This window comes from Eleginops maclovinus, chromosome 6, assembly GCF_036324505.1.
Source record: "Eleginops maclovinus isolate JMC-PN-2008 ecotype Puerto Natales chromosome 6, JC_Emac_rtc_rv5, whole genome shotgun sequence".
Lineage (NCBI taxonomy): Eukaryota > Metazoa > Chordata > Actinopteri > Perciformes > Eleginopidae > Eleginops > Eleginops maclovinus.
The window spans coordinates 13,161,027-13,178,164 of NC_086354.1; the positions used below are offsets into that span (position 1 = coordinate 13,161,027).

The 17,138-nt window shown below is 40.2% G+C and overlaps 1 protein-coding gene across 1 annotated transcript; it reads right to left on the reverse strand.

Moving 5' to 3' along the window:
- Window positions 1-292: 292 nt before the first annotated feature.
- LOC134866090 (zonadhesin-like) lies at window positions 293-15,127 on the reverse strand. The gene is given in 30 exon segments (XM_063886041.1): window positions 293-1,277; window positions 1,460-1,589; window positions 2,237-2,625; window positions 2,717-2,873; window positions 2,955-3,163; window positions 3,515-3,986; window positions 4,063-5,339; window positions 5,424-5,508; window positions 5,603-5,859; window positions 6,247-6,384; window positions 6,492-6,743; window positions 6,858-6,942; window positions 7,062-7,318; window positions 7,445-7,579; window positions 7,774-7,845; window positions 7,986-8,070; window positions 8,159-8,415; window positions 8,513-8,650; window positions 8,972-9,037; window positions 9,289-9,554; window positions 9,988-10,280; window positions 10,753-11,142; window positions 11,237-11,433; window positions 11,560-12,124; window positions 12,606-13,003; window positions 13,413-13,485; window positions 13,580-13,797; window positions 14,469-14,537; window positions 14,660-14,712; window positions 14,892-15,127. Coding segments are annotated over 30 exon segments (7,203 nt in total). The 5' UTR covers window positions 14,969-15,127; the 3' UTR covers window positions 293-1,134.
- Between the last annotated feature and the right edge of the window lie 2,011 nt (window positions 15,128-17,138).

The window sequence follows — 17,138 nt, forward strand, 5'->3', positions numbered from 1 at the left end:
TTCAAGTGTATCATTTGAGGCATTTGTTTTTTAGAAATAGTGAAATATGAAGTACTGTATGGTAATTTCCATTTCTTGAATTTACAAAGTGATTACTGCATAAACAAATAACCTGATATAAAATAACATGTACTGCGACACAAGATTTCAGCCATGTCTTCCACCACAATTAAGCAGGGTCAATGACCTGATCCAGCATATTTATTTGTATTTTAGGTGGAACTGCACTTATGAGACACCTTCTGAATAATCTACCAATATTTTTGGGAAAAATACAATCATCTGAGTCATGTAATATTTGAATTATTTATTTGTTTATTTATTTGGCTGAATACAATCAGGTCAAACAACTATGAACTAGGAGGTCATGATTAAAACAATTGTTGTTACTGTGTATACTTAATCTTCTATCAACAAGAAACTGAAAAAACAAACAAATTAAGTCAATTTTACCATGACATTACTTTGGTAAACTGTTCAATATTAAATTATAGTTTTTTACTCACCATTATAGAAAGCTAACAAGCTCAACAGGACAAAGCAGCAAAATGCAAACAGACCCATGACTGTGGCTGCTGAGTGTCACGACAGCTTTTTTATAGATACTCTCGTGACGATAATAATCCTATTGTCTTCACACAAAATACATCTGCCTTTATCCTCAAAGAATAATATCATGTTACAGAAGTTGTGTAAATATTTTTTTCTTGCTGTAATTATCAGACACAGACTGTATAAATGTCAAGAATGCAGTTGAGACTGAAATGTCTAGACTAAAGGCTACACCAATGTAACCACAGTACTTTGTCATTTGTCATTCAACTACACATTATGAACAGGTAAAAGTTACATAAAGTGTCTTTCCAACAATATTGGATATTGATACATATTTTTTTAATCATACATTAACTATACATTGAATATGAACCCCTGTAAGAACATTATTAGTATGCTTTGTAATGACACAGAGAACAAATCTGAGATATCATGCAGAATACAAGGATTTCTTCTTCTTCGAAAAGAAGAAATTCTTATTTAATAATTAATCAACTTGAGCTTGAGTTACAACTAGTGGTCAACATTTCCACAGAGTATTTTTATGTACCATGCCTTATCCCAACGTCCACCTGTTTTTCAAACTCTCCAGCTCTCTCCAAACTCCTGAGTATTCTTGGCCCTGGTACCATCTGGCTTCATCATGTCATTCTCTTTTTTACCGTCAAAGTTCCCACACAGGCCCCCAACCTTCCTTTTATACATGCGGGGTAGAATGATACCTGCAGAAACAACATCAACAATAAAGCGTTACCTTATTAAGTCTTTACTCTCTTCCAGAACAGAATTACTCATGAATTGACAATGTATGAAAATATGAATTGTGATTTAAGGATTTGTTGATGACTTCTTTAAATCCCACAGCTCCTGCTAATTCTATAATAGTTGTTTAATGATTAGTTACCTGCTTTGCCCTTGCCATCAAACTCCACCAAGAGGCCAAAGTCGGTCTTTAGGTAGATGCGAGATGAATGTTCCCAGATTTTTAGCCCAGCAGTCGGTGAGGCAGGAGTATCGGTTATCCTTCCATCCACCTGGAGGAGGAAAGAGAGGGGTATGTCCCAATGAAACTTATCATATTTTAGTAAACAGTTTTAGCATATTATAGCCATTCTGGTCAGCATGACTGTAGTGATGTTGTTGAGACTGAACAATCTCGACAGCTGTTGGATAGATTGACAACAATATTTGATACAAACATTCATAGTCCCCACAAAATGGTTATTTTCAACCTTAACTTACATCTCTGTCAGGATAATTTATAGTAATCACTTTTCAAGCAGCCCCTGTCCTTGAAGCTCAATTTCATTCCAATGCATTTCTGCAGAACTTTTTTTTACCAAAAATAACATTATTATCACACTCATTTGTGCTGAGTTTAGTGCAACTGGCCATAGCACTGTTTATGAGCGCCACACTTTGTAGCATTTTTTTCCATCAGCCATTGCAAATGCCTTTATAGCAGTGCCAAGAGAAACATCATATAACAGAGCAAAATTCTGCATGCGTCAATTCCCCTTATGCTTATTTAACAAGAAACACTGGTTATTCCACTCAGCACTTTCACACGTCTCTGGGCTCGCACGAATATAATGATATTATCCTACTGTACCAACTAAGAAGGAGCCATAGTACAATGACATGGAAACATAATGTTGTTAGAAATGTTGTTGACACTTACAACCAGCCTCCGGTTCTTCTTTAATAGCACAGTATGATCATACACTCTGATCTTAAGCTCTTGTAAGCTGTGGTGCTCCTTGTCCTCTTCACTTGAGTGATCATGTTTGCTATCATCATCATCATCATCATCATGGTCATTATCATGGTCATCTTCATCATCATCCCTAACTCTGCGACTGTGGTCTTCTTCACTGCTGCTGTCTTCATGTTCATGACTATCATCCTCATCCTGTACGGTATTGATGCTCTCGATGTAGACATGTGGAAGGTTATTTGGCAAGTTGTTGGTCTGGACCAGCACATATGAATGGTCACCCTCAAAGTCATGTTTCATTTTATCAAATGTTCTGTATTCAGGGTCTTCCCTGATAGTGCACTCACTGAAGCCTGTGAAGAAATGCATAAATGATTTCACAAGGTGTAACATGGTTTGGATACATCACAATTTAAAAGAGTTAAATGGTGACAGTTGCAGTACCTGTAGACTGGCAGTAATAATTCCCTTCATCATTTTGAAGGCAAACAGCATTTCCATCGCACTCATCTTTATCATCGCAGTCAATCTTACCCACACCATGGTCTTTCTCACATTCACATTTCTGACTGCAGTGATTGGTGTACCACACATCAGAGAACTGACAAAAAAAAAAGTAGCTGTAAGAATTTGATGCTGTAAAAGACTTGTAACTTTGATGAAGAGCTATTCTGTCACTCACATCATATTTGGTGCCATTCCTGTCCACACATCCACATTGTTGGATCGGCACACAAACCCTCTTTTTCTGAACAAAGCCTTCATCACATACACATCCCTGCACACAACCCTCATCTTCAGTGCAATGTGGTGGACCATTCAGGTGTGTGCAGGTTGGACTGCAGGTAGGGATACAAGTGGTGTAGTGACTGTTCTCTGGACAAGAGGGTGCTAAAGAGAAAGAGTGTATAGTCACAAGCTTAAAATAACCACAAAAGGTCAATACAAAGGTTAATACAATCGGAGCTGAGTGGTAAGTCAAAACCACATTTCACAAGCACTTACAATAGTGCTTTATTTCAACAAATTCATCTAGATAATCATGTGCTTTCAACACGTTGTTCTCATCTAAAGTGTTTTTGTTTAAATAATGTTTTTTCTGTTAAACAGACTAGGAGAAGGTGACATTTCAACACATTATGAACATGGCCAAATCCTCAGCTGTCACTGCTGCTTAACTTGTGAGGTGTAAAGTATATATTATACCCAATCCATGTATGCACGGAAATACTTTTAACTTACTTGGTACAGGTGTAATTGGTGGTTGTGGTCTCGCAGTTGTTGTTGCTGATGATGGTGTAGCTGTAGTTTGTGGTGGCTGTGGTGTAGCTGTGGTTGGTGGTTTAACTGTTGTCGAATGCGGTTTATAAGTTGTTGTAGGTTGTGGTCCTGCTGTGGTTGGTGGTTGTGGATTAACTGTAGTTTGTGGTGGCTGTGGTGTAGCTGTTGTTGTTGGTTGTGGTGTAACTGTTGTTTGTGGTGGCTGTGGTGTAGCTGTGGTTGGTGGTTTAACTGTTGTTGATGGTGGCTGTGATGTAGCTGTGTTTTCTGGCTGTGGTTTAACTGTTGTTTGTGGTGGCTGTGGTGTAGCTGTGGTTGGTGGTGTAACTGTTGTTTGTGGTGGCTGTGGTGTAGCTGTGGTTTCTGGCTGTGGTTTAACTGTTGTTTGTGGTGGTTGTGGTTTAACTGTTGTTTGTGGTGGCTGTGGTGTAGCTGTGGTTTCTGGCTGTGGTTTAACTGTTGTTTGTGGTGGTTGTGGTTAACTGTTGTTTGTGTGGCTGTGGTGTAGTTGTGGTTTCTGGCTGTGGTTTAACTGTTGTTTGTGGTGGCTGTGGTGTAGCTGTGGTTGGTGGTTTAACTGTTGTTTGTGGTGGCTTTGGTGTAGCTGTGGTTGGTGGTTTAACTGTTGTTTGTGGTGGCTGTGGTGTAGTTGTGGTTGCTGGCTGTGGTTTAACTGTTGTTTGTGGTGGCTGTGGTGTAGCTGTGGTTTCTGGCTGTGGTTTAACTGTAGTTTGTGGTGGCTGTGGTGTAGCTGTGGTTGGTGGTTGTGGTTTAACTGTTGTTTGTGGTGGCTTTGGTGTAGCTGTGGTTCTGGTGTGGTTTAACTGTTGTTTGTGGTGGCTTTGGTGTAGCTGTGGTTGGTGGTTTAACTGTTGTTTGTGGTGGCTGTGGTGTAGCTGTGGTTTGGTGTGGTTTAACCGTTGTTAGGGTGGCTGTGATGTAGCTGTGGTTGGTGGTTGTGGTTTAACTGTTGTTTGTGGTGGCTGTGGTGTAGCTGTGGTTGGTGGTTGTGGTTTAACTGTTGTTTGTGGTGGCTGTGGTGTAGCTGTTGTTGTTGGTTGTGGTTTAACTGTTGTTGGTGGTGGCTGTGATGTAGCTGTGGTTGGTGGTTGTGGTGTAACTGTTGTTGGTGGTGGCTGTGATGTAGCTGTGGTTGGTGGTTGTGGTGTAACTGTTGTTTGTGGTGGCTGTGGTGTAGCTGTGGTTGGTGGTTGTGGTGTAACTGTTGTTGGTGGTGGCTGTGATGTAGCTGTGGTTGGTGGTTGTGGTGTAACTGTTGTTTGTGGTGGCCGTGGTGTAGCTGTTGTTTCTGGCTGTGGTAGAGTTTCAGTAGGAGGTTGTGGTTTATCTGTAGGTTTTTGACTTTCTGTTGTTGGTGGATGAGGTCTTACTGTAGTAGACGTAACAGGTTGCTCTTGTCCTGCTGTTGTTTGTGGGTTTTCTGTAATTTCAGGTTCTGGTTGATCTGAGGGTTCAATACCTGGGTGCTCTGTTGTCGGTGGGTTGGGTCTAGCTGTAGTTTGAGGTCCAGTTGTGGTAGTTTCTGCTGGTGTGGAGGTTGTTGGAAACTGTGGCGTTGTTGTTGTTTCTGGCTTCGTAGGGGATTGTGTATCACAAGCAGTTGGAGCTACTGTTGTTGTGGGGATTGTTGTTGTGAAGGTAGTTGTGGGAATTGTTGTTGTGAAGGTAGTTGTTGATGCTGGTTGTGTTGAATTATTCTCTGGTGGAAGCTCTGTTGCAACTGGGTTGGAGGTTGTGGAAGCAGGAGTTGTTGGTTGAGCTAGGTCTGTAATGACATTTCACAAACAAGTCAGTAACATTCAGAGTTGTGCGTGGACAAAATTGAATGTCAGCAAGAGAACATTTTTACCTCTGCAGTGCCCACGATGAAGTGATACATCATCTATGGCAACATCAGACTGATCAGTGGAACCTATTCGCCCCTCAAATATAACCTGAAATAGATTTCACATTGTTTCAGTACTACATCTTTAGTTTTTTGCTCTGCAAGTTTTTAACATTAGTCAGATGAGGAGAATAACATTTTACCTGGAAAGCTCCAGATGTTGCCAAGTCCACCTGAGCCAGGTGCCACATATTTCCGTGGTCATTTCTCTTCCACCAAACAGCATCAGCTAATCTATTCTGGAGCAGGTAAACATTGAGGCCCATTGTATCTGCTGAACCGTACATGTGGTACCAGAACTGCAGACACTGAGGACCAGAGTCAGAACACTCAGAGCTAATCAGACGAGCTGTGTCACCATGTGATGCGCTGTTGGCTTCGATGTAAATATAGTGGCCACCTGGTTAAGTACAGAAGAGATTGGAAGTAAAAAAAAAAATTGCAGTGCATACTATAAAGTTTTCTTAGATAATCTTATAAATTCATGGTTTATCAAGTTGCAACTGTAATGGTTGCCAAATGTTGACAATGCAAATGTCCTAAAAACCCTGAAATGCAAAACATTTCTTAATTGCCAACCCTCAGGATATTAAAGGCAATATATCTTATCTTTATGTAAAACAGTATACCAGGAACTCATAGCCTGACTACAATTCTGGTTGAACGAGGAAGAACTTTTTCAACAACCAAAATGTCTTTTCCCCTCGTGACTGTGACTGAAACTGGAAAAGTGTGTGCAGACAGTACAGTACAAATGTTACATGGCTTGTGTGAGAAAGCTAATTACCTCCGGTGGTGTGATCTGAAGAAGGCCCAGTCATTATAGTTGGAGTGGAGCCACTATGCCGTGTCCAATCGATAACATCCGTAAGAAGTTGAGTCCACTGACATAGATCTCGTTCATAGTTGCAGTCGAGTTGGCATACTACACACACAAGTCAAAGATATCTTTAATTCACTGGAAATCACAGAAAAGAATAACAGTCCAGACAACCAGTGTTACAAAGTGCTGCTGTGGAATGAGAACCGTACCTGGGTGTCTGTTATCTGGAGCTTCAGTAACGTTGTCCTTATTGAAGTCGGTTGTTGCTTCCACTACTGGAGGTATGGTAACATTTGCTGCAGGGGGCTGAGCTGTAACAGGGGGCTGAGTTGTAACAGGGGGCTGAGCAGTCACATTGACCAGAGGGGGCTCTGGATCTGCAGTGGTTGGCACAACGACACTTGGAGAAGCTGTGCTTCCATTAGGTTTGGGAGGACTTGTTACGTCAACCCCACTCAGATCTGCAACAGTTTATTTAAAACATGATCACAGCCACACAGCCATGCTACACAGCCTTTAGAAGAATATTACATGACAAGGTAGTGGTATTTATTCACTGTGCATGTTTGTTTTACCAGAGCATCGACCACGATAAAGCTTTACATCATCTATTGCCAAATCAGACTCTTCATTGGACCCTCTACGTCCCTCAATGATGATCTAAGTCAGGGAAAAGGGATTTGTTATTATTTTGCAGTCTTTTATTGTTAAAATGTACTTACAACATTGTTGGCTGATAATATTTCAATCATTTGAGTGCTTGGTGGAAGATTCTGCACCTGGAAAGCTCCAGCTGTTCTGATGTCCACCTGAGCTCTTTGCCACATATTTCCCTGGTCATTAGTCTTCCAAAAAACTGCTTCTGCTAGTCTGTCCTGGAGCAGGTAAACATGGAGGCCCATTGTATCTGCCGAGCCGTACATATGGTACCAGAACTGCAGACACTGAGGGCCAGAGTCAGAACACTCAGAGCTGATGAGACGAGCTGTGTCACCATGTGATGCGCTGTTGGACTCGATGTAAAGATAACGACCATCTAAAAATTAGAAGTAAAATGATCAAAATGTTCACGTACACTTTCTATGGTGAGATAGATATTTTCCATACCTCTGTGTATTAACTGTGCTCATTTATAATATTAGATAGAAAAAGGGTGCACTACCACCAGTGTGGTCAGCAGAGGGCCCAGTCATCAGAGTGGGGGTGGAACCACTTTGCCATGTCCAGTCAAAAGCATCTGTGATCATCTGACTCCAGCTACAAAGACTGCTGTCGAAGCTACAGTCTATATTGCAAACTGTAAGGGAAACATTTGCAAATATGAATGGGAACTAAGTATTGAGGACCTTTGCAACTTCCTGAAAGTTTAGAAAAACTTTAACAATCAGATATTACACATCCACTAGACAAACATGTTAATTTCTAACCACACATCAGCTTTCTTATGTAGAAAACAGTTAGCCCATAACATAAAGCTTCCTGTGCACTTACTTGGGTGTGAGGGGAGGACTTGTGCAGATGAAGAGGGAAATACAGTTCCACTAACCAGGCCAGGGACGCTACCTAAACGAAGACATTATTGGTAGTTATTATTGGCATTATAGATAATAGAATTTATTTGTACTGTAGCATTAAAAATGTCATTGTATCCTCAATTCATATATATTTAGTCAAATTTAAAATGTTTTGTTTAGGAACGTCACCTGAGCATGAGCCAAAGTTCATGGAAATGTCATCGATGGCCACATCTGATTTAGCATCGGAACCTCGAATTCCCTCCACTAAAATCTAAAAGATGTAGAGGAATGTTTTAATATATAACTACAATAATAGCATCTGTTCGGCCAATGTTTTGTCTGTAATGTGTCAGACTTACTTGGAATGGACCAGACACTCTGATATCAGCATATCCTAGATGCCATTCTGGTCCTTGGTTGTTCATCGTGGACCATAGTTTAGTAGCTTTATTGTCTTTCAGCAGGTAGATATTAAGGGCCATGGCTGTAGCTGAACCATACATATGGTACCAGAAGTGCAGACAGAGTGGTCCCTCATAATGGCACATTGAGCTCCATAGACGAGCTGAATCTCCATGGGTTACACTTCTTCCGTCAATATACATGTAGAAACCAGCTACAGAAAAGTCAAAATTAACATTAGAAACATGCATGATTAAAATCAATGCAGCAACTTTACAGATGTGATATTGCAGCCTGATATTAGATTTTACCTCCAGTGGTGTGGTCATGGTTTGGGCCAGTTAAGCTTGATGGTGTGGGTCCAGAATGTCTTGTCCAATCAAAACTGTCCTGCACAAGCTGCTCCCACCCACAAAGGTTTTTTTCAAAGTCACAGTTTATGGGACAGACTATGAAAAATCATATAAACAAGATCAAAAGGAGAGGTGTTACGAGCGTATTATGCGTAGGAACATACCATTATGAAAAGTATAATTGTAGTTAAAAACACGTTGTCCAAGAGAACATGATTTCATCCTGTCGGTAAATAAATATACCAAGGTCAATCCAAATTATGCCTATAGAAATATGCATTAAAATGCTGTATATTTTTATAAGGCAAGCAAAGTGAATCTTAAAGTTGGTTTCGAAGTGATTCATTATGAATTTGATTTTGCCATTGATTATCCAAACCAGCAACAAAAAAGATTCCCGACCCTGAATGATCTTACAAGTATGATCTGGTGTAGAAGTAGGGGTTGTAGGTGGTGGAAGAGTTGTAGTAGGTGTGAGGTCATCTGAAATAGGGACAACACAACAAAAAGCAAAACAAACAAACAAACAAACAAAGAAAAAAAAAGTTCACCTCCTTGGCCTTTTTGGCCCCGTAGTAGATATTCTACTTCCTCTAATCTTAAATGTCTTTAGATTACACACTTTTGTTAACAAAATGTAATCCCAACTAAATATCATTAGACATAATCACAAAGTAATCACACTATAAAGTAATCACACCATCCCTATCCTAATTTCTGACCTAAACACTCACCACAGGCTGTGTCTATCTGCCAATGGGGTATCTCCACTCCTGCAACCTGGCATGCCACTGCATAGGACTTAAGAGATTCACAAAGTGTGTGTCGGTCACCACGTGTGGCACAGTAGTCATACACACAACTGCTGAGGTAAATGCTTGGGTGAATTGTTTCATGGCAGGGCTTGAAAGCGTCCCCTAGTAGGGTGTAACACTCATTGTAGGCCTCATTCTCCTCGTCATCATTACATAGTCTGGGATCCTCTGGGTGGGAAACACACCTGAACGAGAAAGGTTAGACAATGATATAGCGATATTTCTTTGAAAAAGAAGTTACATTGATAAGGTTTATTAATATTATTTATGTTGGGAAAATGTTATTGTTTGAGAACTAATGGCAATTACCTATTTGTAAAGAACAAACAACTACCTCTAAACAGAGGAATTGCCTGAAATGTCAGTACTTTGGCCCAGCAGGGGTTTATGCTAACCTGAGTAGAAGGTATAAAGTTTTCCATGTATTTGATCTTAGTTTAGCATGTCAGTATGGAAATACAATTAATGCCACACAGCTAGTGTGGCTAAAACCCTTTCCTTTTCACCTTCTTTTGAGATGGTATGTCTTGTTTTTTCCTTTTGGATGTATTACAACTTCAACATTCATGTGATTTCCACTAAAACGTGAACAGATACCATATGACAAGAATAGCTTACTCGTTATTGCCTGGCAACTTCCAACTGTCACCAAACTCAAATGGCCCAGTTGCATTTTGGCCCCCTGGTGTTACGAAGTCATCATCCTGACGTCCAGAGAAAGTGCCACACAGTCCACAAAGTTCATACTTGTAGCGTTCATCAACGTGGAGGAAGAGTCTGTTCTTTGCATCTATGATCATTCTTAGGCCAAAGGTTGTTTCCAAGATGATATAATTGTTCTTTAGGTAGACCCATACTGAGCCATACGATCCATTGGTGGAATAGGGGAGTCGAACTTTGCTTTTATTGACCTAAAAAGAGGAACATTTATTATTTGTTATATTTATTTTTGAGAACTGAGTTTATTAAGAACATCTTACATAAAAACACAGCACTATTTTATTTTTATTGGGATATTAAGTGCAGCCTTTTAACTACCAACTATTTTTTCAGGGCAAAGGAAAGTAGGTCAGCTAGTAGTTTGTGTATTCTAAACCCTAACCAGTTACTTCCCCTAATGACTTTACATAGAGTAATAAACACACCATATAAAAATGGGTGTGATGATTGTACAGTTGTTAGCTCTGGTAATCAAGAAAGTACAGTAAATACAACAGAACAAGCACTCTCTATATCCAATAAGGACCTTTACAAGGCATGAGTCACATTTTCATGAACTGGAACACATGTGCATACATGCAGCCTCCGTTCTATTAACCCAGTTATATAACAAAGTTGGGATAGTGTGATATGTAGATAAATCCAAGAAGTTTTCGTGCTTACATAGACCTCCCCGCTCTGATTCAGTGTGACGTATAAATCGTCAACTTGGAGATCCACAGCTTGCAGCTTGGATGGAGTGGAGTTCGTATGGCCTAGATGCATGTTGTGTCCAATCACAGTGAACTGCACTGAGCTTTCTCCTCCGCACGTGGTAGTCAGCGTGTAACTGCAGCCCCCTTGAAAGTCATATGCCATCCCATCAAAGGTTATATAGTGTGGGTCACCATACACACTGCAGGTGGCAGGTTCGAAAGGAAAGCAGCCTTTGACCCCCTCCTTGACTTTACAGACCTCATTGGCTGAGCAGTGCATTGTGGTGCACTGAACCTCATTTTTACCCATGCACTGACACTGCTGCTCACACTCTCCTTTCGAGAACGTTGCTTCTTTCTGTAGGCAAAACAGAGATGAGTGATTAAATTATAGCACTGTGGAAGTTAAAATGTTCATTTCAAATTGTTCCCTGTTCATCTACATTACTTACCTCATAGTGTTTTCCATTATACCAGCACCCACAGTCCTCTGCTGCGACACACTTTCCCCTACTGAGTTTAAAGCCAGAGTCACACTCGCATCTTTCCTCACAGCTTCCGCAAGAGCCAACTACATCCAAACTGGAGCACATCTCGGGACAGCCATCAGCACATGAGTTATAATGGCTGTTTTCACCACACTGAAGGGCTGAAGTGGGGGTCAAAGAAAAGAGGAGAGGGCTTGAACTGTTGTTGTAGTTATTATTCCTAACTATTTTTGTTATTATTTTTATCAGTGGGTCACGAAATGGCTTATTAAAATAAAGAAACATACGGCAGAGTGTAGAGTTCCTCAATATAGGAATGTTGACTCCAGCCTCCTGGCAGATATCACTGTAAATCTGGAATGTCTCACATAGTACTGCTGTGTCACCGTGGGTGGAACACATGCCGACCACACAGGCCCTGAAGTAGCTCTCTGCCCCCAGAACTGATAGGCAGCCAGCAAAGGGCCCGGTGCTAGAGAGGAGGCCTCCACAATAAAGCTCACTGGCATACTCAGCCTCCTCTAGTGGGTCACACTGATGTGGTACTAGAATGGTATCACAGGAGGAGGTGCTTTGCCCAGTCCGCCAGCTCTCAGCCAAAGCTGTAGCATCATGGGCATTTGTTCCATCTGGCTTTCTGAAGTCATCTTCTCTCAGGTGGTTATAGTTTCCACACAAGCCACAGACTTGGTCAGAGTAAGTGGATGGCAGAGTGACTTGGACAGCACCACTGTTGTCATATGAGACGGAGAGACCAAAACTGGTTTCCAGTTCAACAGCAACGGGATTGCTCTTGACTTTGACAGATCCATTGTTAAGTCTCAGTGGAAGCTTTTTCCAGACACCATTAACCTGAAGGAAAGTAAAAGTTTTAGACTTCCTTACTGACTGTCAGCAGCAATATAGACTGACTTTATCTCGCAGTTAGCATAAGAAGCACCATTATAGGAATTGATAAGACAGATAAGTCCGGGACATTATGCCATTAAACTCTGCACTTACACTACAATAAACCCAGTTTATCAGTACAGTTGGCTGCAGATAGGGGAGCTGCTCGTTTCAGTACATTACCTAGCTCAAAACTCACTACCCCAGAATGGAAAGGTGCCACCAACCTGAAGTTGATGGTACAGGTAGTTCTTAGTATTTATGACACCAAGAGGGGTGAGAATAGTGTACAGTTTAAAGGAAAATATATTATTTACCCCAAGTGGGTGATGATAAACACAATAATAAAAAGCTGAGTCCTCTGATTTTAAAATAAACTAAACATCAGCATTTGATCACAGTCATGTCTTCCTAAATATCTATCTTCTCTTTTAAAGTTACTCACCACAATGCGGTGTGTTTGCCTTTTCAGCAGGGACACTGTGAAGTTCCCAATTTCCACAATAACCTCCTGAACAGTTGGCAGCGATGAGTTCCTCTTGTGCTCATTCACTACTTCCACACTGAACAATGGCAGAGTCTCAGAGGGTGAGCAGGTCTTAGCCAGCGTGTAGGTGCAGGAGGCCATGAAGCGGAAGAGCACTCCATCAAAAGTGCTGCAGTCTGTGTGACTGTGTATAGTGCATATCCCAGAGGCGGGAATCCCAACGGAGCTTTCTATTTGAGGACCGCAGATTTGGCCCTTAGGGCACTGAGTGTGAGAGCAGGAGAGCTGGCCCCCAGAACAGAGGCAGCGGGTGGACTCATCTGTCCAAAACTCTGTGTTAGACTCACACTGTTGTCCTGTGGGGGATGTGACCGAGTAAACAATCACATTATAATCACAACACCATCTGGCTAGGAATAACTGAATAGTAACTGTACATACAGTATGTGGATTCTTCTTAATGATCACAGTTATTAAACATATACAAAATTTGTAACTGATACCTAATTATAAATAAAATATTCCTACTGCCTTATAATAAGTTCAAACAGTATATCTTAAAGCTTTAGAAGAAGAGTTTTGTGAAATAGAACCTTTTGCTGTTTCAGTGACACCAAGCTGACAAGTATTATGACAGTATTGGTTTAAGTTTTGCATAAACATTGTTATCACCATACATAGCTGAATATAGCAGGATTGCGTTTTATCATAGGAATCAAAGGTTGGCTGTTTTTGTTTCAATATAAAAAATATATTTATATTTACCACAAGAGCCTCTTCTTACACCTAGACGGTTAAATGCGAACTGTCCCTCGGTGGAAACTGCTTCGATTACAACCTGATACAGAAGCACATTGTCTTTTTAATTAAAGAGTACTATATTTTGATTCACCAATACTGTTTATTTTATACATGTGGTAAGGATATTTTACCCGAGTCCCTGGTTCGATGATGTTCAAGGGGACAAACACTTGTCTCCAGGAATCCCTGGGGAGGACAGGTGAGGTCCAGATTTCTCTCAGGCCCGTGCTGCTCTTCAGCAGGGTGCGGAGTGTTATCCCATAGGCTGCAGCAGGGGCTAAGTACCAAAACTCTAGACAGGCTTCACCCTTCAGCACCAGTGGACCGCTCTCTAAAATAGTCACATACTCTGCAGGCGAAAAGGACCATAAGAAAGTGAAATCAGTTGCTGCTTTTATCCACATAATAAAAAGGGACCAAACTCCATTTTTAATCCTTCCAATGCCACACCTTCTAAAATACAAATTCAATGACAATGGCCTCTCCATTCCCTTCACACCACTCAAGTAAAATGGTGAAATATATTTTCAAGCACGCAGTTTAGGATTGAGCTTTTATATCGGATCATAAGTTTAATCACATAACAAAATAGCAAACCATTCCCTCGTCTCTGTTATTGTAATAAAAAAAACCAAGTACATCTGTTGTGGTGCAATAATCATTAAATGCAGAATTGCAGTTTAGAGTGTTTTGTGCTAATTTTGAAACTTAAGTGCAGGCCCTCATCTTTGACTGCCCCTGGGAGAACACCAGGCTATAAAAGATTATGAGCCTGCTTCAGATCAATTAGTGATACGCAGCGAGGTACAGACACACCGTCACAGCCCGCCTGTAGATTATAGCAGAACTGTGGACTGATGTTCAAAATCCTCTTCAAAAGGGTGAGGTAACTGCAGTCACAGACGCTTACTGTCAAAGTGAACTCTTACTTAACTTCACTGTAACCTCCCTAAATAATAATAAAAACACATTTTGTTTTCATATTTACAGTAAATGTGCTCTTTAAACGTTTGTCTGTACCTGTTCTTTGTTGGGTCCAGTCGCAAATCTGATTGTTATGTCCGTCGTAGGAACATTGTGTAAAGTACTCTATGAAAGAAGAACAATGAGTCAAATATTATTTTGCGTCAGTATGTGATTTTTTTTTTCCCATTTATTTCTTACATTGCAACGAGTATCCACAAGTCTTACAAATGGTAAAAACTTCATACCTGAATTTTTCTTCCAATCAGGTAAAGTAACTAATGGAAAGTCAATTTCAGCCCTGAAATAGAAAAACAATTTGAATATTCATTCCCTTTGTTCTTTGCCACAAGTTATTCACATATTGAGATTGTTAAATAGTAACTTGAGCAAAAGTCTAAATTATATTCACTCAATAAAACCAGTATACCACTATTTTAAATAACACATCAGTCATATTTTGGCAGTCTTGACACCCACCTGCACTGAGTCCATGTCTGAGTTAGAAGAAGTAGAGTCACTGTGACCAACAAATCTTTGAGGATGCCTCCAAGCATGGCTGATCTCTTAACGGCAACCTCCCAGCTGCTCTCCTGTTACTAATACTCTCTCTGTCTTTGATGAGTTAGAAGAATAAATGATGAGGAGTAACTATTTTGGAGCCTCTCTGTGGAAGTGTAGTTTATGTGACCCTTTAGCACAGAGGTGTGGGCCCTCTTGTGTTGTTCTCAGGAGGAAGGAACAGGTTTTAAAGCATTTATATCCCCCCACCTTACCAGGTAACGAGTGGGTGGAGAAAGAGGACGGGAGTACAGGAAGGCATGAAGGGGTAGGAGTAGGTTGTGACATATTCCAAAAGACGGAAGCAGCTGACATAGTACACAGCAAATAGTGATAGGCAAGGTCCGTGTTACTGTTGCTAGGTCATAAAAAGCATTGACACCAAGTTAACGGAAAATAAAAGAGTTGGTTAAAACAAAGTTATGCAAGACAAAAAATCTGACCAAAGAGTGCAATGTCAACTAAGGACTTCTCACAAATGTAATTTAATGTAAAAGTTATAATTATAATACGTTGATTTGTTAAAGGTACTTTTTTTCCATAGCTAATGATAACGTTTTATGGGTGTATAATATTAAGAACATCAATGTGTTTGATTATATGATGAAAACAGGAACTAACTGCTGTGCCCACAATGGATCCTTTCTGTTGTGTTGTTCATATTTGGCTTCAAACATCAGTCCTTTTAGACATTTCCAAGATATCTTTTGATAAAAATATATTTGCTATTGTGTTCTTTTCAGAGATACCTTTCTTTGCAAAGCTAAGTCTCTGAATTGTTAACACTTAACGCAAAGATCAGAGAGAAAAAGATGAACAATTAGGAACGGCAACTTTTGCAATCCACTGTCGAGAAAATAACAAAACAAGCATTGTTTCTGAAAAGTGTTGTAAAAAGGCTTAAAGAAGATTCTGCTACACCATGTTTAGTTAAAGCTATCAGTGAACTCTATAAAACAGGTGGGAAAGAGTGATAAGACAATATTGTGACATTCCTGAAGCCCTGGCGGTATCTGTCAACAGACAGGGTGGCACAAAACAAATATTAGAGCTCTTTAAAACTGTCGAAACCTAAAAGGAGGTCTTCGTCAGGAATGTGTTACAATTTGTTTAAATTCAGAGAATAGAAACTCAACTATGGTGTTTTTGCTTGTTGCAAAGAGAGGGCAATACACATTCTATTTTACTTATGGAGATAATCTAAGGTAACAAGACACCAGCCTGATTTCGATTAGATAACCAAGGTTGTGTCTCAGGGGTTTAAGGTGTGCAATGAATGCCACAGAAAATTAGTTACTTATAAACTGACGCACACTGTCGCTACAGAGCAGGGACTGATGTGTTGAAAGGCTTTAACATGAAATAAGGGAGATATGGCTCCACAATATTTAGTCAAAAACCTGTATTTACACACCGAGGCAGTAAATATACAGTACAGGCTTGCCTTCATTCAGTTAACATGTTGTCAGACTTAGTATCTAAGTGGCTTTTACTGTGCAAATACTTGGCACAATGCATGTCTGTCTGTTGATAATGCACATCCCGAGGTCATACATTGTTCAAGTCACTTTATCAAGGTGTACTCTTCTTCAAGGAAATTATCATGTTGTTTCATCTTATTGTTGGGCAAGACAGTCACCTCTGTTGCAACATTTCTGTGTCACCACAACTGGTGAAATACAATGAAATGGTAACTTAATCAAAATACATTTGAACTGTGTTAAAAATTAAACAAACATGACCTAATCAATCAGAAATTGCTGCGCTATTACAAATCCATTAACCTGTTCTGGTTTTCAAACCTGCTGCATGTCTTCACTCCACAAATAAAAAAGACATTAATAATCAACCTCAACCACAGGAAGTGGGAGAAAGGCAACAAGGGGCCAAGACCGAGAGCAAAGCAATATACTGCAGGCTTTTCCAAGGATCTTTGTGGACTACAGATGCCCTGATCCATGACTAACAGTTAATAAGGCTGTGCTTGCTCTTTGAATGTGTTCTCTGCTAGCTCTAATGTTTATTAGCTAGAAAAAGAACACCCTGGTAAGCAGAGTAATGTTATTTTGGAAAGAAGGAGCAACTGCCTAATGCAAAACAGTGATTAATCAAGTCTTAAATTACAGATTTTGGTGAGCGGATTTACATATTAGAACAATCTGTGAT